Here is a 21200-nt window from a genome sequence, read left to right on the forward strand (position 1 = left end):
TGAAAAGAAGAATCTGCCCCTGTAACTTTACCTAAGAACCAACTCTCAACTTTTGCTGCAGTTTTCATCCCACAGGTACTATACACAGGCACTATACCCAGGTACTATACACAGGCACTATACCCAGGTACTATACACAGGCACTATACCCAGGTACTATACACAGGCACTATACCCAGGTACTATACACAGGCACTATACCCAGGTACTATACACAGGCACTATACCCAGGTACTATACACAGGCACTATACCCAGGTACTATACCCAGGTACTATACACAGGCACTATACCCAGGTACTATACACAGGCACTATACCCAGGTACTATACACAGGCACTATACCCAGGTACTATACACAGGCACTATACCCAGGTACTATACCCAGGTACTATACCCAGGTACTATACCCAGGTACTATACACAGGCACTATACCCAGGCACTATACCCAGGCACTATACACAGGCACTATACCCAGGCACTATACCCAGGCACTATACACAGGCACTATACACAGGTACTATACACAGGCACTATACCCAGGCACTATACCCAGGCACTATACACAGGCACTATACCCAGGCACTATACCCAGGCACTATACCCAGGCACTATACCCAGGTACTATACCCAGGTACTATACACAGGCACTATACCCAGGCACTATACCCAGGTACTATACAGTTCTAAAGAATCACTATCTGACATGAAATTGTTTTTTGCCTGACCTGACATCTATAATAATATATAATCTATCCCCTACCCTAACAGATGGAGGGTAAGTTAACTCTTTCCCTCTGAAAAAGCTCATTGTGTGTTTATATATGTGTTGTTGTTTTTTGCACTTACTATTTTTTTTTTTTTTGTCATTGTTTTGTTCATTTATAGTAAGTTACAGTGGAGCCAATGTTGTGTATCAGTGCCAGTGTTATAGTGCCAGGGCCTGAATATCTGCCATCTGTACCCACTGCTTCTCACTGTATATAATGTGCTGGGTTTGTAAATACAGACTGCGTCTCACTGTATATAATGGGGAGTCAGTACCCACTGCCTTTCTTGCTATAAAACTAACATAAACACATCTAAAGGGGTGGTTCACTTTTAAGTTAACCTTTAGTATGTTATAAAATGGCCTATTCCTAGCAACTTTGCAATTGGTCTTCCTAATTAATTTTTTTGAATAATTTGCCTTTCTCTTCTGCCTCTATACAGATTTCAAATGGGGGCCAAAAAATATTGCTCTGTGAGGCTACAATTTTATTATTATTATAATTTTGTATTACTTATTTTTCCAAGTAGGCCCCTTAACTATTCATATTCCCATCTCTTGTTTAAATCACTACCTGGTTGCTAGGGTAAATAAGACCCTAGCAACCAGATAGCTGCTGAAATACCAAATGGAGAGCTGCTGAACAAAAAGCTAAATAACTGAAAAACCATTAAAAATAAAAGTTAATTCGAATGCGAACTACCCCTTTAAGCTAACTGATCACAAACACAAATGTTTGCAGATCCCCTAACAGAAGTGCGCGTATGAATACTTTTACTACTAATACTAAACATTTTAGGGTAAAAAAAAAAAAGCACCCCCACCCGCACTTTTGTACAGTATCCCTGGAAGTCAGTGGGAACGGCAAGAGGTAGTTGGGAGGTTAACTTTTTACGTCAGCAGCGAATCCACTAAGTGTCACATTAGCTGTAGGTCAGTCTGTGTATGGGCCATATTTAGCCTCCCCTAGTATCATCCTGCAAAAAAAAAAAAATATATATATATTTATCTGTTGCAGGATGATGCTAGCTTACTTGCCCCCCCTTGGAAAATTTTCTGCGGACGCCCATGCCTGTCAGTCTTACAGCACAGTACCTTTAGATTAGATGCTGACTCAGTGTGCAATATCCTTAGATGTCCTTGGGCAACACATTTTGGTAGTGTTATCTCTGGGATGCTGATGTGGTTAACTTACATTTAGGTTGCAACACCTTATGATACTTTGGAAATCTTTCTCCATGCAACTTAAGTGAAGATGGGACAAACACAGAGAATACTGCATACACAACTGACAAAAAAATGTAAAGGCTTTACAAATTGTTTCAATTTCATGCTGGTTATAAAACATGCCCATTCAACTTGTATATTTATTTTTTTTCCTCTGGGAACGTGAAAGTTGCAGCCAGTTTAATACTCAGGACATGTAGATTTAGCGCCATCTTGTGGAACAAATAGTGAATGATAGTTTATATGAACCATTGCAAGAATGGTAAATAATGTATTTTTCTAAAGTTTATGATGATGTATTAAGTGCCTAGAGGCTACAGGTATAAAGCACAGTGCTCTCTTGCACTACTGCACCAAGCTGTTCATTTACAAATGCTCTGTGAGTAAGTATTTGTATTTAGAGCTGCACCCACTGTCACTAAATAAGCTCTAGAGATCCAATACAAGCATTTGTGAAACATATTTATATAAAAATACATGTTTTTCACAACATTTACAGTTATGTATTTTTAGTAATCAGCACTAGATGATCCATACCAAAGCCTGATACAGGTATAGGACCCATTATCCAGAATGCTTGGGACCAAGGGTATTCCGGATAAGGGGTCTTCCAATAATTTGGATCTCCATAACTTAAGTCTACTAAACAATCAATAAAACATTAATTAAACCCAATAGGATTGTTTTGCATCCAATAAGGATTATTTATATCTTAGTTGGGATCAAGTACAAGCCTGAACAAAATCTACTTTCAGGGCTGATTCGGCAGAAGGAGGTAGAAATCCTATTGTTTACATATTGTCTACATATCTGATGATTTAGCCCTGAACGTCTGTGGAGGGTGGAAAGGATCTTGCTGTCGGTCGCATGAAAGATCGAAAATCGCCATGTGTGTGGCCACCTTTACTGTTTTAATTGCCTCGGTCATTGGCATGCATGTGAATAGCGATATCACATCATAGGACAATAATTGTCTCTTGGGCCTTCTTTTTATCTGACACAAAATTTTGAACCTAATTGCGGACACAATTATGATGGTTTTCTGTAAAGGAATGCTAATATTAAAGAATATATAAAATGGAAAATAGGTGGTGAAGTTCAGGTAGTGAAGGTCAGGTTCGGGTAAGTAAGTAAGAAGTGACATAACTACCATACAACAGACCCCATGGGCAAGTGGTAGGGGTGGGGGGGTACAGCTGAGAATGCAGGTCATTTGTTGGGGCCCAAAACTTTTTGTCGGAGAACCCAGATGACCCACCACTACATATTATAAACCCACAGACAAATGACATCCATGTGTCCAGACATAATTGAGGGTATTGAGTCAATGTTAGATTACTAACATGTCAGAAACAAGACAGAGCAGGGCTGGATGAAAGTGGCTCTCTCCCTCCAGTTCTCCCACCGCACAAAACAACAGAGAATAAAGCTTTGCTCCTACTACAAACCTGCATCAGTTTTTTCCTGTCTGACAATAAGTGCAAAATGTTGTAATAATAAGTATAGGGTATGTAAAGGTCCTGCAACTTAAATGGGCTTCATGCAGGTGGGGCATATATTTTCACACATGCCTGGGTACAATGTGAAAAGAGTATTCTATACTTTATGCCTCTCGGTGGCCAGTAATGATGTGCAGATCCCAAATTTACTGACCTGCTTCCAACCCTAACCCATCCGTTCTCAATTCAACTCAAATGTGGCATAAAGTTTAGAAAGTTTTGTGAAACCCATCACTTAACCCCTTCTAAAGATGTAATAGAGGGCGCGTGCTCTCTTGTGGTTGAATTATTGAAGATGGTGGGGTAAGGCCAGTGATGTCATGAAAGGGGAAGGGCCTTACTAGAACTTGGTGTAGGGCAGTGGTCCCCAACCAGTGGCTCAGGAGCAACATGTTGTTCATCAGCCCCTTGGATGTTGCTCCCAGTGGCCTCAAAGCAAGTGTTTATCTTTTTTTTCCAAAAAATAGTGACTGTCTATGGCATCTTACAACAGCATTTGCCATAATTCATAGATTTCTAGTCCACACCTGAAAGCTATCTTGTTCCTAATGCTGCATTTGCATTGACTGTGTAACTAGAGTTAGGCCAACAAAGGTTCATCGTTGATACGTATGGACAGATATAGTACTGATCCCCTTTAGGCTCTTCCTTTTGTTTAGACAACCCTTGCAGACCCAGTTTTGGATTCAAAAAAGGCCCTGGCATTTTAAGCACCCTTAGGCCCAAAAATCCCCCACCAGTCCAATAAATAGTGACTCTCTATGGCATCTAAAAGCAGCCCCAATGGCATTTGCCACAAAAGACAGTTTGACTGAACACTGTGTTGACTACAGGAACAGACCAATTAAATGTAATCATTATTTGTCAGCTAGGGTGTGCCTTGTCTCTAGCCATCCCTCTAAAAGCATTGCACACATAACCCTGCCATAATGCTTTATTAATGATCTTTATCAGCTGTTTTTTTCAGTAGCTCTTCAATGAAAAACAATTGTATACTCAGTCATTCCATTTAATTTAATTCTAAAGTTATTACATTGCAAATATCAAAGTTTTATTTGCTGTGCAAATCAGAAACGGTCTTGTTTTTCTTTTGCAGCCTAAGAAACATAATTGCCTCTTTGCCAAAAAGGTGAGACTGCAACCCACAGACTATCCAAGCTATTTTTCAGATGCAAAAACTTTAAGTGAAGCATTCCCCAGAAACAGCCCCCACAGGGCTTAAACACAATGCAGTAAAAAGAGTGCCATTTCATAATTTGTTTACCCATAATGCAGCATTTTACTAAAATTCCAGCATAATAGTGGGGGACTATGGTACCAGCTCACAAATTGCAATGCAAATAAGGGACAAAGTATTGCTGTTTTGGTGCCAGTACTAATTTTTTTGTTAGTAGTTCCAGCGTTACTGAGTATTCTTAAGTTCAATTGCATGCAATTTGTCAGAGCAGCCTGAGTGGGCACATTGGTACTCACCACAAATTGCTACAAGAATGTTTGCTCATACATGTTTATAGCAACTTGTGGTGAGTGCCAATGTGCAATCCCAATACATGCTCTATATCATAACTACATTAAGGCTTAAGGCACATGGGGCTGAGTCTCGGTATATAGATAAGCACAGGCCGGGGATCATCCCCTACAGCCTGTTTAGCTTTCGGATATGCCTGCACCCAAAGCCACTACTTCAGGCTGGGCACGGGCACATGACGCATTTCAGAGGCAAAATCCACTTGGCGTGCCTACACCTGGGCAGATGTAGTGGCTCCCAATGCAAGCACATGGAAAAGCTGTTTGGAGCACAGGGCTGATTCTCAGCCTGCATTTATCCACAAGCTTAAAACTGTGTGTCGGGTGGCCAACTGGCTGGTGTTTTACAGGCCTGATGCTTGATCCCAATGTTATTAATAGGGAAGATAGAAAAAGTGGCAACCATACTAGTGTGGCTGTAGCTTTAAGATTTACCTCCTGTAGTGCAAACCAACATTGCTTTCCCCAGGCCAGATAAAGAAAGTACACTTGCACATTATTGCACAATGACCCTCTACACAAGAGTAGCTTGTATTTTTGCATCTGAATATTGCCCCTTTCCTACATGGACCCCTGTGCATCACAATAGCACAGCAGCAGGTACTCATTCTAAAGCCTGTGTTTTTCCCATGAAACATTAGTGGCAAGTGGCCACAAAGAGCAGTGGGTGAGCTACATTTCCTGTATCCCAGCCTTGGTATACATGATGTACCAAGCATTGTCCCAAACTGTCTCTGCCTGGGCAGCCCTCCCCCACTTAGCACCTCCCCCGGCCCTTTGTAGAGTTTTCTGGCATCATTAGCCGGTCGCTTCCTAACAGAGGGAAGCTCAGTAGGGGAACATGTTCACACTTGCCAGAGTATCTTGTAAGTGATTGCCTAAGGTCTCTTTTGTTTAATCCTCCTCTCGATTTCATAGCCAGCCTGTGTATTACAGTGAGCAGCTCAGTTGGTAAGAACTAGTGTGATTACAAGTTTGTCATTTACATACAGGTTGTTAGATGCCGCTGCAGGACCTGGACTCTGGGACACCTCCAGCCACATTGCACTGACCAGCAAGCATCACCCTACAGGTAATATGGGTTACAAGACTGGCACTGTGGATAGGTAAAAACAGAATTTTTTTTTTATTATTTTATGCATTCCGCTGCATGGGAATTCATGTTCGCTGGGTGTTTTGTACTGACATTAAAGAGATTCTGACACCAGAAATGAAACCTTTTTTTTACATCAAAACATCGTCTTTGCATGCTATTCATAATTTTGCCTTAAAAATATTTGCCCCGTGCTTTAACAATCCCTATCTGATTCCCCATGTTCCTCTATGAGGGGGCTGCCATATTTGTGCTGCACTAGTCTGTAAGCATTAGAAGCTATAACTGACAGGTTGAGAAGGGACATTCAGGTTGGCAAAACAGTTAGTTTTAGGAACTACAATTAATAATAACTTGCAAAAGCAGTCAGCAGAAAATGATCAACATGACCTATAAGAAACTTTTAATGTACACTAATATTTTGAAGAGTTCATTTTTACTGTCAGTATCTCTGCAACGAAAAAATGGTTCCATTTTATTCCATGTAAGAGACTGGTATCTGCTTCTGTGTGTACAGACCCATGGAGTAGAATGAATTAATTTAACATGCATTGCTGTGTAAAACTGTGCTGTATAGCAAATGTATTTAAAAGCTGCTTAATGTTTGGTGGCAGTTTAGAATTGTTTCCCATTAATAATGTTATCCTATTCACCCTCAAATTAATCATTAATGATTTTTAATGACAGTTACTACTCCCTTATCTGTACAGAGTCACACATTCCACAGGCAATAGTGGAACCCCCTTAAAAGAAGACCTGTCACCCTAAGAAATAATTCTAAATTCAATTGTATCATGTATCATGTTAGGTGAGCAAAATAAACTTCGCTTACACTATATAAATATTATAAAGCTTATTTCCTTCAGTCTTGAAATTACTCACAGCAAGCAGGCAGGTGCCATTTTGCAGACACTGTTACTAAGGCAAGCTTTGCATGATGCAAAAATCTTGTATATGTGATAGAATAGAGGGCCAGATGCCCATGTACAGGCTACACAATTAGATGGTGAGGAGGAAGGGGAAAAGTGAAAAGTGAAAGTGCAGTGACATCTAGGAAGTGTTGAATGTTAAATTTGTCTGCCCCACCTCCATGCCTTAGGCATAGAGACGGGGCAGGCAATATATTATTGTTTAATTTGAAAAGGACTTTTAATATATAGCTTTTTATGTCTGGGTGACATTGCACAACCCTTTTAGGGGGTTTGCTATTGAAGCACATTGCTTTATTTCTTCTTTGCATTGCTGTTTGTGCACCACTACAGGTATGGGATCCCTTAATTGGAAACCCGCTCTCTAGAAAGCTCAGAATTATGGGAAGGCCATCTCTCATAGAGTACATTTTATGCAAATAATTCTATTGATTTCCATTTTCTCTGTAATAAAACAGTTGCTTGTATTTCATGGTAACTAAGCTGCATGAATCCATATTGGTGGCAAAACAATTCCTAGGTTTATTTGGTCTTTAAATAAATATGAAAAGAAGCAAGAGAAAACACTTTGCAGGTACCCCGGGCTGGTGCGGTTTTCTCCTAACAGGAGCACCAGCCCGGGGTAAAAGGTAAGTGATTAAAGTCACTGGGGGGTACCTAACATTTTGGCACCCGCAGTGACTAAGCCTTTCCTTCTTCTTTAAAGGTACTTATTTCAAAATGCGTTCCTTGCTTTTCCCTATAGTTCCACTCAGTCAACCCTGATTTGCTCATCAGAATTGATTACAATGCACTTTTTGTATCAGTAAGTAAGATGCAGGATAAGCAAGCTATTAAGCTAGGAGTTAGCTATATGACCCTTCTGGTTCAGCTGGGCTCTACAAGCTGCTTTTATGTGGTGTTTAAATGTCCCGAAAGATTTAGCAATAAAAAATTTAGCAATGCAAACAGAGCCAGATGCATGATGGATTTACCACAATGCTGACAGCCTTCTAAGGACATCACTTGGCTTACTCCTGCATGCTGAATGCTGCCCTAACTCTGCACATAAACCTCTGTCTAGTTGCTTACCTTATCAAGTTACATCAGAGTGGGTTTGACTGTTTTTTTCTTCTAAATCCTTACTAAAATATTTTCACAACTAAACCATCTGTTGCAAGATAGTATCCATAGTAAAATTGCTGTGTTTATGTTCCTGCTTTAGGCAGAGTCTGGTATACAAGATGTTTTTTTAACATTCATTTCGGAATGCCTTCTTCAGGACAAGAGAGGGTAAAGTTCAGCTTTGGATTAATATTTAGTTTATGATTGATTATTCAAGGAACTTTTCAACTGATCCTTTTGAAAAGATGATTCAATAAGATCCCTCGAGCTTATTCAATCTATGTTCGCTGTACTAGGACTTAAAGGAGAAGTAAAGGCTAAGTCACTTGATTAAAGTGACTTTAATCACTTACTAGCTTCCTTCTTCCTGTCTTGCGCGGTTGCGCATGTGCAGTAGAGTGAAAAGCCTAACTTTAACAAGAATGTTGGCTTTTCACTCTACTGCGCATGCGCTGGCCCAGGGATTTCGCCGGCAGCAGAAAGAGGAAGGAGGAAGCGCTCACTACAGGTACTCTGGGCTGGTGCTGTTTACTCCTAACAGGAGCACCAACACGGGTAAAAGGTAAGCCAAGATGGGGGTGGTGCCCAAAGTCTGACAGGGAGCAGGCCTGGGTTGGCAGAGCCCACCAGGTTTTGATCCAACTCGATATCGCCAAGCTCAAGATGGGCATAGATGGGGAAGTTCTTCTGTTTTGGCGGCCTTGCCAAACAAGCAGATTTTTAGGTGTATAGCCAACTTAAGGTTTGTGTTAGAGAAAAAAATATGCTTGCATGGCCAAGTACTGAGTGCTGACTCACTGACCACTCTCATTGTGATCCTTGGCTCTGGGTATTTTTCACTCATCATACAAAATTAATAATGATCTGATACTGGGGAAGGGAATGTTTTGGACCAATACCCAAGACAGTAGGCTACTATCTTATGCACAAGTTATTTACAAATCTTAAAGGGGACCTGTCACCCTAAAAAATAACTCCAAATTCCTTTTCTATTATGTTTTGCTATTAGCTTTGTGTCACCCCAAAATCTTGTTGGAGAACCAGATGCCCAGGCCCATGCACTGGCTATATCATTAGGTGATGGGGAGGGAGGGGAAAAGTGAGAAGTGCATTGACATCTAGGAAGAGCTGAATGGAAAGCTAAAGGTATTGTCTGCCATGCCTCTATGCCTAAGGCATAGAGGCGGGACAAGCAAAATATGATTGACAGCTGGGAATTTTAAATCTCTTTATAATGGGTTTGGATGTGTTATTAAAAGAAGGAATTAAAGTTTCATGTTTAACTTGAAAAGGACTTTTAATAGTCAGCTTTTTATGTCTGGGTGACAGGCCCCCTTTAATTACCTAAAACATTACTGTATGAACTTGGAATGTGCAAAGATGGAGAAGCCCCTGTGACTTCACAAGGGATAACAAAAAATCATTTTTTTGTGAAGCCATAAGCTAAACACCAACTTTTGTCTGGAACAAGTGCATAGCTGCCAACATTTGAAAAGAAAAAAGCTAAATAAACATTGTCTCTGGTCCTGAGAGCTCAATTAGGCTTGATCTATGCTTGCACTTTACTACTGCCAACATTAAAAGATATGGCATAAATATTTGCAATGTATATTACTAGGCTGCCAAGAACTAGTGAAGAGTGAAATTTTTTGCTAGGTATAAATACCTTATAAAATTCTGCATTTTATAATTGCTGTAAAGGACAGAATATACAAAGACAAAAGATTTGCATACCTTTTGGAACCTTCCACTGTGGTGGAAGACAGCCAGAAAGTCTCCCCATGGGTTATAAATGTCCTATAAAAGAAAAGTATTAACACACAAGTAAAGTATCCACTTTATAATTCTGTAGTTAATTTGTCTACTTTCTCTGCAAATTTGTTTTTATAAAAAAATCACACAGATGGGAGAGGCCATAATTTCCGCTTCAACGTGGGAATTTTAAAATCCATTCAGATTCATGGCATGGGGGATTACATTACTGCCTGCCCACTTAGATGGAGATCATACAAGTAGTATAACAGTGGCAATCACTCCATGTGCCATTGCCGTGAGTACATGTATGCACCTTCATAGGCTAATGACATCTAAGACAAGGAGCAGATGGGATGGGCTACTTACAATTTTCTGTATGTTAAGTAACCAACACACTGGCCAGTAGGTCCAGTATTATATCATAATGCCATGTGTGCCCACTAGAGTCTCACTGGACTGGACAAATGAAATGGAACAGTGCGTGGCATGTTCAACAACAGATCTGTCCATGTGTACAGTCCAACACATTCGGTTTATATTTTGCTCTGACTCATGCACATTTCAATTTGCAGTGTTGGTAAATCTGCTTATTTAATGACCACATCAGCACAAATATACAGTTTTTGGTCAAATGGATTAAAGAGCTGCCTGCCTTATCCAATCAGTTAGAAAACTGGCATATGATTGAATAAGGGCCTGTATTGTTCTGTTTGGTTACTAGTTTAGGTAGCCACATATCCAAAAGTCTAACTTTTGAGCTGTCAGGGTAAATTGCAGATCTGCCCACATCTATCCATTATTTTTAGTTGGGCCTTCAGAATGATGTTCCACAGTTCCTTAGAAAGGACAGTATTCCACAACTGCCCTATGTGTGTAATATGTAGAAACAGTCAATTATAAAACTAGTTATTATTGCCAAGATCAAAGCAGATACAACTAACAATAAGCTCTCGCTGACAAAGTGACTACATTGTTGCTTACTGCAGAACACTAATTACTGCTTTGATTCCATCTGAAAGTGAAGTGTTCTAGAACTAAAACATGTTATTAAATTTGACAGGGGCAATAAATGGTGAACTTTTAGCCCCAGATCTTCTTTACATACAAAGACTCAGAAGAAATTTCCAGTATTCTGTGATGGAATTCTGTTTGTACAATAAACCAACAACTTACTCTGTAACAGAACTCTCTGTAACAGAATTTTTATGACTTTTTCATTTTTTTTGGAGGGGGGCTATTGAACAGCCAATTAAATCATCGGAACTGTAGTCTTTTCATATATGGTTTTTGCTTGGTTGAGCATTTACTCATTTATAGTAACAAATATACTGTGCAGATAAATGCAAACTCTCTGTGCTTAATAGAAAGAGCAGATATTTTACTAGACATTTTCTGAGACATAAACTAAAATTTGGCCACATTGTTTAGCAAAAAAAAAAACAGCCTTCCATGTCTATCTCTTTCCTAATATTAACATAGATTTAAGTACCAGTCTAACTGATACAGTAAAAATGCATTGAAAAATACAAATGAACACAGACTTCTCTAAACCATTTCAGTACACTTAAGTTTCAGCATATATTTCAGTAAATGTATATTCAAACCCCCAGGGCCATAATAAATTCATTAATTAAAGCTTATTGGTTGGCTTATTGATATCCTCTAGAGACAAACTAATACAACACATCTACTTAATTCAAATAAACTTTATAAAATGGGTCAAATTACTGAACATGGTAGGAGAACAGGGAAGCTCTTTTTGGCACATGATGTGGGCCTTCCCCCCTAACTGGCCAATTCTGGAAAGTCATCACCCCATGCATAGCTTAATTTACAGGTGTTGGGTTCCCCAGAAATGCCTATTAGAGATATTAGACAATATTTTCCCCATCACCAGTGTCAGGATTGTAGTAAGATCAGTTATATTTTACGCCAAAATGTGTTACTCGTGTATTGGATGGCCCCCCTGTTCCACCTACCAAGATTAATTGGCTGAACGATGTAAGAAAATTTCAATTTCTAATTAAAATATATTGAAGCTAGAGGATGAAAAATTACATTTCAAAAGAGTATGGAGAATGTAGTTTGACATACAAATGGGAGGTGATCCAATTGGATAAAGGCATATCTATGCTCAGAGTGTAATTCTTATGTCTATGAACTAGATCAGCTCTTCCCATGACTAACACAGTACCACAAAAAGGTGCAGTCATCTGCAGTGCTCTGTGGTTGCTGAATAGCCCCGTAAAAATACTGATTTATTTCTGGCAATGTTTATCTCAGATAAATGAAGGCTACCAGTGAATTAGCCCCAAAGCATGGAAGTTGCCTAATTGATCAAACCTATGTCTCCCATCCAGTTTCAAAGCAGACACTGTTGTCTGCATTTAATTGGAATTAAAAACTAATCCCTCTGAATGACTTATTAATGCCTTTGTAAATCTGTAAATGAATATGTGTGAGGCTTAATGCCTGGTTGGGTCTTTTGTTTGTAAGGTATGCAGCAGCGGGTGGGAGGAATGACTCCTCAAGCCGAGTTGGCAAGGCAATGCTTGGAGCTGAGTGAGAATCTGCCTGAAAAATCATGCCCTGGCGTTAAGGAATGGAAAACACTGCATTTAGCTGCCTGGAATGGGAATACAAGACTTGTAAAGCAATTGCTGCAACAGGGAGAAGCTGTAGACTCCAGGTATGTCTCAATCTAAATACAAAGGCCTCTCCTCTTGCCTTAAAGAGGCAAACTTTTAAAATAGTAGCATTATCATTTTGCAACTTGAAATGTTCATAATCTGTCTCTGCTGGGTATCATTTTCACATTTTTCAGAAAATATTCATTTAAATCCTAATCTGAATTTTCTTAATTAGCAAAATCAACTAAATTCTTAAACAAAAATGTATCACATTCAGTTGTCCAGATCTGGCTTTTTTCTCATATAGAACATTCCATTTCTTATTTATTTTTCTTAAGTTAATGGATATAAAAAGACAAAAAGCCCAAAGTTTAGGCATGTTAATCTTCATGCCCATTTCGGGAAAAAACCTTAAGCATAAGTCACAAAGGAGTAAACACTGTTAGGGGCCCCACCAACTTAATTTTAATCCATTTAAAAAGAAAATGAACAACCTGTGCTGACTAATACTACTTACATCTGGGTGTATTGCAGCACTTGTAATATGTGTATAATGCTCAAAGCATATGAGTGCACCTTGATCTTGCACACAACTGAGAGGGTGCTGTTCATTATATTGGGAATGGAGGTTAGGCACATGGAAAAACAAATAAAACAATGTGTCTGTTGTGCATTAATGTTGTCCATGGAGCCAATGTTTGGATATGTGAAGTGTGGAAAAACATAGTCATGTCAGATCTAGTTGGCTGAGATGAATCTTAATCACTTTGTTAGACACTGTGAGTGACTATAACCACTAACCTCAGACCCTCAGACTCAGGCTGGCACTCCCTTAACTCAAAAATGCACCAGCCCTGGGATTCAATATAGGCCCTGGCATTTCAAGTACACAGAGGCTCAAAAGCCTCCCACCAGCCCAATAAATGGCATCTTATACCATCCCCTCCGTCATTTGCCAGAATCTACAGATTGATGTAAAAACAGTCTAGGTTTTGCTCTACTGTACATCAGTGGTCCAAAGAAAAAAAAGAATATGGTGGTGCATTGCTCACTAGGGTAATATCCTTGGCTAATATGTTTTTTAGCAAAGAGGAGTGCTGGGGTTTGAGATTAGCAATTATAATCACTGGCTGTGCCTAAAAAATGTTGCATTTCCATCTCCTTTAAGGCATACAATTATATTTTCAGCACCTTTATGCTTTCAACTATGCGAAGTGTAAGGAAGGCCCTTTCCTATTTCAGCACAATAAAACCAAAAAAAGCATAAAATAAGGTCCATACAGAAAGGGTTTTTTTAATGAATGAATCTGAATTGGCTGCACAGAGCCCTGACCTCAACCCAACTGAACCCCTTTAAGATTAACTAAGATGCTGGCTAAAAGCCAGACTTTATTTGCCAAAATTATTTCCCAGCTTGTGGCTGATTAGAAAAAAGTCCCACTAACAATGTTCCAAAATCTGATGAAGAAGTAGAGGCTGTTGTAGCAGCAAAGTGGGGGACAATTTCTTAGTAATACCCTTAGTTTGCGAATAAGATATTGGACAGGCAGGTGTTCAGATACTTTTGCCATATAGTGTAGGTATCACCTTTTCATGCAATGCCTTCTGCTCCCGTGTGCTTGATGACTTGTTTTCAGCATTAAAAGTAAACATGCTTCCTAGGACGTTAGACTAAAAACTTGTTTGGATTATGTTGTACATAGGTGTACACTTCCTTTTGTAATCCCTATTCATTTTTTAGCCATTTATTATGGATTGCCATCACTAAATCTCTCCTTGTCATAATTTCCATTTAAGGCACAAAGTCTCTGCATAGTTTGGAGTTTATTTACCATGACTCCTGGCTGCCAAACTGACACAAAATCAACACAGACACAAAAGGAGTGTAATAGATTCTTCAAAGCAGGAGAAAATACTTTTCTTTAAAAGGCATAGCAGTGTGTTTACACACTAGCTTTTGTTTACTTTGAAATGCCAAGAGGTGGCTGTTTATTGAATACTTATGATAAAAAAGAAAAACAGTTCTTATATACATATATATTTGATTCCAGCTAGGGCACTATCTGCAAACATTGTATATGTTCTCCCTGTGCTTGCATGGGTTTCATTTCCTCCAGGTACTCTGGCTTTCTCCCACACCCCCAAAAAAATGCATGTTGAATGGCTCCTGATAAAACTGACCCTACTTTATGTGTGGTTGTCATGGAAACCTTAGATTGTAAGCTCCACTGGCTAAAGCTCTGTGGAACATGCCTGTCCTTGTTAGATTGTTTGTTCTTATTCTCCCACAATTATTTTTCCCTCTCTGCAAGTGCTTTTGCGCGCACATGTTATAACACCAGTGCATGTAGTACACAAGAATTTCAAGGGAACCCTGCGTAGAGTTTGATTTTTTTGTGTACCCTTAACGGAGTTATTCACCTTTAAATTAACTTTTAACATTGATATTCTGAGACAATTTGCAGTTGGTTTTCATTTTTTATTTTGTGGTTTTTTAGATATTTAGGGTTTTTTTTAGCAGCTATCCTTGTTACTTTTATTCCTTATCTATTCATATTTCAGTCTCTCATGTGAACAATGCTTGGTTGCTAAGGTAAACAAAACCCTAGCAACAAGATAGCTGCTGAAATTCAAAACTGCTTCTGAACAAAACCTAAATAACTAAGTAACAAAAAATGAAACCAGTTACAAATTGTTTCAGAATATCATTATCTACATCCAGGGCCGCCATCAGGGGGGCACTGGGGGGACAATCATCCTGGGCCCGGACGTTTCTAACTTTAAAGGGGGCCCGGCCGTGCTAGAGTTTTCTTACGTCGGGCCCCCTTTAATCGAGTCCGGGCCCTGTCACTAATGGCGTCCGCCGCTATGTCCCGCTGCTCTCCGCTCCATCTGCGCTTATATAAGGTTGCGCCCCGTGCGTAGTGACGTCACACGCACGGGGCGCAACCTTTATAAAAGCGCAGATGCTGCAGACAGGTGGGACATAGCGGCGGACGTCAAGGGAGCCAGCAGGGGGACCGGTGAGGAACTGAAGGATGCTTGGGGGAGCTGGAGGAAGCAGGAGGACACTGGGGGGGGGGACTGGAGGATGATGGGGGAGCTGAAGGATCTTTGGGGGGGCTGGAGGAAGCAGGAGGACACTGGGGGGAGAACTGGAGGATGATGGGGGAGCTGAAGGATCTTTGGGGGGGGGCTGGAGAAAGCAGCAGTATGCTTGGGGGGGCCTGGAGGAAGCAGAAGGACATGGGGGGGGAACTGGCAGATGCTTGGGGGGCCTGGAGGAAGCAGGAGGACACTGGGGGGGGGGAACTAGCGGATGCTTGGGGGGCCTGGAGGAAGCAGGAGGACACTGGGGGGGGGAACTGGAGGATGCTTGGGGGGGCCCTGGAAAAAGCAGCCGTATGCTTGGGGGCCCTGGAGGATGCTGGGGGGGAGCCAAAGGACACAGGAGGAAGCAGTAAGCAGCGGGGAGCGGGCCATAGTATGAGTAATTTGGGGGAGGACCAACAATGTTTTAGGGGGGCCCTGGCTACCAATGTTTTAGGGGGGCCCTGGCTACCAATGTTTTAGGGGGCCCTGGCTACCAATGTCTGTGTGTACTTTGTATTGATGGGAGGGGTCACTGGGGGAGGGGCCATTGGGGGCATGGGAGGGCCTAGAAAATTTAGTTGTGAGGGGCCCCGTGATTTCTGATGGCGGCCCTGTCTACATCCTACTAAGGTTCATTTAAAGGTGAACAACCTTTAAGAAAGGACAAGGACTAAACTATAATATCAGAGTACAGAAAAACGTAAAAGGGAGATAGCATTTTTTGGCAAAAGTTTTAATATGAAGTATATTTTCCCTTTTTTAGCCTCACTACTCACTACTACTGTATTTCTACTAGACTATGATTTGTCTCTGGTAGACTGTTTGCCAATGAAATGATGATAAAATAATCTTGCATGGTCACATCTGCTTTGTAGGGATGGGCTTGGCTGGACTTCTTTACACTGTGCAGCAGCAAACGGCCATTTGTCTACTGTGAAGTTGCTGATTCAGCGTGGAGCGTTACTAAGTTGCCAGGATGGCTCGGGCTGCACACCTCTCCACCATGCAGCGCACAATGGCCACACTCATTTGTGTGAACTCTTGCTGCAACGTGGAGCAAATCCCGGCGCCACCACTAAAGGGGGGCTTACGCCTCTCCATTTAGCGGCTTCTAATGGGCACACACTCATCACACAGTTACTGCTGAAGCAAAACCTAGACCCTTGTGTCGGTGACAACAACCAGTGGAGCCCCTTACACTGGGCAACAGTGAGCAACCACTTCCATATAATTGAGCTAATGAAAGAATATGGAGTGCCGCTGGATCTGGAAGCTTCTGGAAATTTAGCCCCATTACATATTGCTGCTGAGACTGGTAGACTGGAAGCTTTGGGCTATCTGCTGGATAACAGAGCTGACGTGAACGTAAAGGATCAGCTGGGAAGGACACCACTTGCAATAGCAGCAGGGAATGGAAACTTAGAGGTATGTACTATAACTGTAAAGTTTTATTAAACAGGAAAGAGAAATTAAGGGTGACAATCACAGATATATTTATCTATAGTGATAATACTGTATAAATAGTGATAATAATAAGTCTGTACTGTCGCAAAGACAGACTCACAAAGCAAACTGATTTTTTGCATACTGATACTATTTTGTATGTTTCTCCTAAAGGGCCCCATTATTTTTTTTATTTTCCTTTGTATTTGTCCTATGGATATATTGAGAGGTGCATTTACAATGATTTTCCTGTTGCTCCTTCTCACATCAATGAAGGAGTTATTTGAAAATCTTGGCACTCCAGTTATAATACAGTCTCCCTAAAAAGAAGCCAAAATAGCTGAACCTAGTAGTCCAGGCAGAGGACTTTCACTTTCCACACATGTGAGCCCTATGCCCCTTGCTCCTGCATTGCACCAGTCTATCATGGGCCCTACTGCAAGTATGAGCTTTACTCTCCCCTGCTCTGCTTGCTTTCTTTGGGCCTGGCCAGCAGAACAGGGCACAAAATGGAAATCTTCATAACCGGCAGGTTATGAAGGTCAGTTCTGTCCATCATTTACCATGTAATGGGTCAGTTATGACTAATAGCACAAATTTTGGGGCCAGAATACATTAAAATGATTATGTTATAGATATAATAGTAGTAATAAAACAAAGTCATACAAAGAAGCCAGTGGAGCCCTTTGGCAGGCTGTTAGCCATTAATCACTAAGAGGCAGATTTATTAAAATGTGAGTTTAGAGCTTACCACAGGAAAAAATATATCCACTTTCTATTTATTCCTATGGGATTTTAGATGGGTGAAGATAGAGTTCAATGTTTGATAAATACCCCCATAGGAATGAATAGAAAGTGGGAGACTCTTTCTGTGGTGAGCTCTGATCTCACATTTTGATATATCTGCTCATTTGCGTCACATGCGCCCAATGGTCCTCCAGCTAGACAATTCTAAACCTTCAACTATCTACATTTTGTATTACTGAAGCAAGATTTGGTACTGAATATATCTGTGTACATAAACCAATGCTGGACAACAGTGTTTGTCACCAGTTTAGACTGTGGAAGTGTCTAGGTTGCTTTATTATGAGCTGAGATTGTCCACGTTTTCTCTCCTCTAGGTTGTCAGGCTGCTGTTGGAAAAGAATGCAGGGATTGATGAGCAGGACAAGCATGGTCGAACAGCCTTGCACAGGGCAGCAGGGGCAGGTCACCTCCATGTAGTTAAATTGCTTGTTCAAAATGGAGCTTGTCCAAACCAAAGGGACAGTTTAGGATTAACTCCAGTCCAGAGATCAGCAGTGTGTGGACACGGCGGTGTATCTGCCTTTTTACAGGACCTTGGAGGATTATTAGAGAATGGAAATGGCATCTAAAATATACTGTTTATGTAGGAAAAAGCACCTTTAACACTGCACAGGAACACCTTTTGGGAAACACTGAAGGCTGGAGAAGCTTGTTACAGTAGCTGAATCAGGCCATTTATGAGACTGACCGCCAGCCATGAGTATTTCAATGAATAACCATCAATTTGTGCTTTCTATGGTTTTTATTCAAAGTGCTATTTTTAAATTGCAGGGTATTTTGCCTGGAACACCTACCTCCTAATTTTTATAATGAAGAATAAATAGGGACAATTCACACATCGGGGTTCAGTGAACTAGTATGGTACATATTCGGAGGTCTTGGTTTAGTCTTGGTCTATGTCTCTGTCAGCATGAGCATCTTTGAGTCTGTAACATGGCAGATAAATAGAATGCACATTACTTCAAATTCTGACACGCCACTATTTGTTGATCGATAGGCTCAATAGTGAGTATCAGCTGTTAAATTCACTCGTCAACATAAATGGCTAAATTTCTGCATTATTCACTTGATTGTAATGTTCAAGGAATTGACTATATGGACCACATTGCCAGTATAAGCCTGAACCAGTTGCTAAATTTCACTAGCAGGTTACCCATAGCAACCTATAAGATGTTGTTTTTTAGCTTCTAGCTGTAGTAGACCAATTACAACTAATTGTAAATTAATTGTTATTGGTAACTGCAGCAGTACAAATCAGCTCTTAAGTAACAGGCATTTTAGGTATTCTTTGGACTGATAGCTAGGCTTTTATACCAGGCAATGTTACATTCTTTGTTCTTTGTCATTTTACCTGTTTTTGTTATATATATATATCACCCTTCACAAAGTAAAGCTTCAACCTTCAAAACTGAATGCATTTTTTGGGGCTAATTTACAAGTGTAGTACCTGTAGCAACCAATCAGGTCTTTGCTTATATTTTCCAGTAGACTTTTAAGACTAATTGATGATTGGTTGCTATTAGCACCTATGTCCATAAATCAGGCCCTTAACATGATGCAGTGAATGTGCCTCAGAGCCTTTGTGATCACACAACTAAAAACATTGGAAACCACATTGTGTGCTGCTACCCCACCGTGCAGTGCCCATCCTTCTACTGTAGTACAGCCAATGGTCGCCTAAGAATTTGTGCAGCTGTGCTGACAGCAGGGGGCCCAGCTAATCCAAGTAAGAGCAGCACTGCAGGGCCCCCTAAGACTTAAAAACCTACAGGGTCTGGGACAACTGTCCCCCTGATGGTGACCCTGGTATTATCTGCATCTGCGTTTTCCTTTCTGTCAGTTTACATATGTTGAGGATATTATTGTGTGGATAATTGTTCTGCCTGTACATTCTAATGGGTTCATGGATATGCAGGTATAATATTCTGGTGTCACAGTCATTGCTCTTAAAGTATATAGGATTTTATACAAAGGTCAATATTTGTCTGCCAGTATAATCACATGGGGTTACTTTTCTAGGAGTGTAATGTGCTGTGGTCATTAGCTACCCTTCAACCTTTAGGCACAGACAAATGACTAAAAGAACAACAACTACTGTTGTTGCTGCCTAGGGCAGCAGAAATTTAGGGGCGGCATACCGCAACTAAAGTTTTACATTTTGCTCCCAAATGGAGCAATGGGGACCTCTCCCCACTGCTCCGTATGGGAGTTTAAATGCATGCGGGCTCGCGGGCTCTGCCGCGGGGGGCAGCCTCGGGGCGCCCGGAACACAAATCTGGCGCTGAGAAGGAAAGGTAAAAACTAAGTAAGCTTTATTAGAAAGGTCTCTGTAAATACAGCCATAAGCACTTACAGTAATGCTGCACTGAGTCCTCTATCAAAAGAAACACAGGATTTTGTCTCTTTGTTTTGTAAACATGATGTTCCAGTGTCCGACTTTCAGAAACATGCTTAATTCCCGTGGCTAGAGTCTGCGCAGTTCTCTCCCCTCTCCTGCTCCCCCCTCCCTTAGGAATGTGTGATCTGAGCTATAACGGCTAGACTGCAGGAAGGAAGCTACTTAAAATGGCAGCTGCTATCTTAAAGGAGAATGCAAGTCAAAAAAAAAAAGCATACTGCCCAATAGTCCTCCTATTGTTTAGTAAAATAGCCACACTTTTGGCTCACCTAATCAAATATTTACTCTAGAACAGGAAGCCATCTCTAAAAAGGTATTCTCCCTTCCTTTCCCTCCTTGCTTCATACTGCACATTTGTTTCATTCCCTCCCCCCCCCCCACTCTGCCAGATCCGCTTCTGATTGGCTGGTGGGCATGTGTAGCTCAGAACAGGAGACAGGATCAAGTTACACACATGCTCAGAGAATAGGAAGGCTGCAGCTGGCACCTACAGGAAGGGGAGAGAGATTTCAGTGATGTCACTGTAGTCTTCACTGCTGTAGGCTGCCAGCACCATATCTCAGAGAAGCAAGCAGGGATCTGGGAATTTAGATATGCAGTAAGTACTTAAAAAGAATGCCTTTAGACTTACTTTTAATTTATATTAGCCTTTCATTGTCCTTTAAGCAAACGGAGAAAGTTCTAAAGCTGTTTACTCAGGTATGTTAATGCTTTCTGCAGAATAAATATATTGTTCTAGGTGGCACTAATGTGGCAAATCTATTGGCAGTAAAATACCAAAATTACTTTTCTTCTCCTGTAATGTATATGGCTAAAACTATGGCATATAGGAGATAGCTATAAAACCCAACCAAATCCTCCAGTGAGAATCCTGCCTTGTCTATGTAATTCTGTCTTAATTATATTTACTGTTTCATTAAATACTG

General features: G+C 40.7%; 1 protein-coding gene across 1 annotated transcript; it reads left to right on the forward strand.

The window, feature by feature from the left end:
* Nucleotides 1-37: 37 nt before the first annotated feature.
* On the forward strand, nt 38-19289 carry ankrd65 (Putative ortholog of dystrophin-like protein, 1 of 1). The gene is made up of 5 exons (XM_031906127.1): nt 38-75; nt 6015-6094; nt 12400-12592; nt 16502-17051; nt 18191-19289. Exons 3-5 carry the CDS (start codon nt 12402-12404, stop codon nt 18443-18445), a joined length of 996 nt encoding a protein of 331 aa, XP_031761987.1. The 5' UTR covers nt 38-75; nt 6015-6094; nt 12400-12401; the 3' UTR covers nt 18446-19289.
* Nucleotides 19290-21200: the final 1911 nt, after the last annotated feature.

The sequence above is a fragment of the Xenopus tropicalis genome, chromosome 7, assembly GCF_000004195.4.
Source record: "Xenopus tropicalis strain Nigerian chromosome 7, UCB_Xtro_10.0, whole genome shotgun sequence".
In the NCBI taxonomy this organism is placed as follows: domain Eukaryota; kingdom Metazoa; phylum Chordata; class Amphibia; order Anura; family Pipidae; genus Xenopus; species Xenopus tropicalis.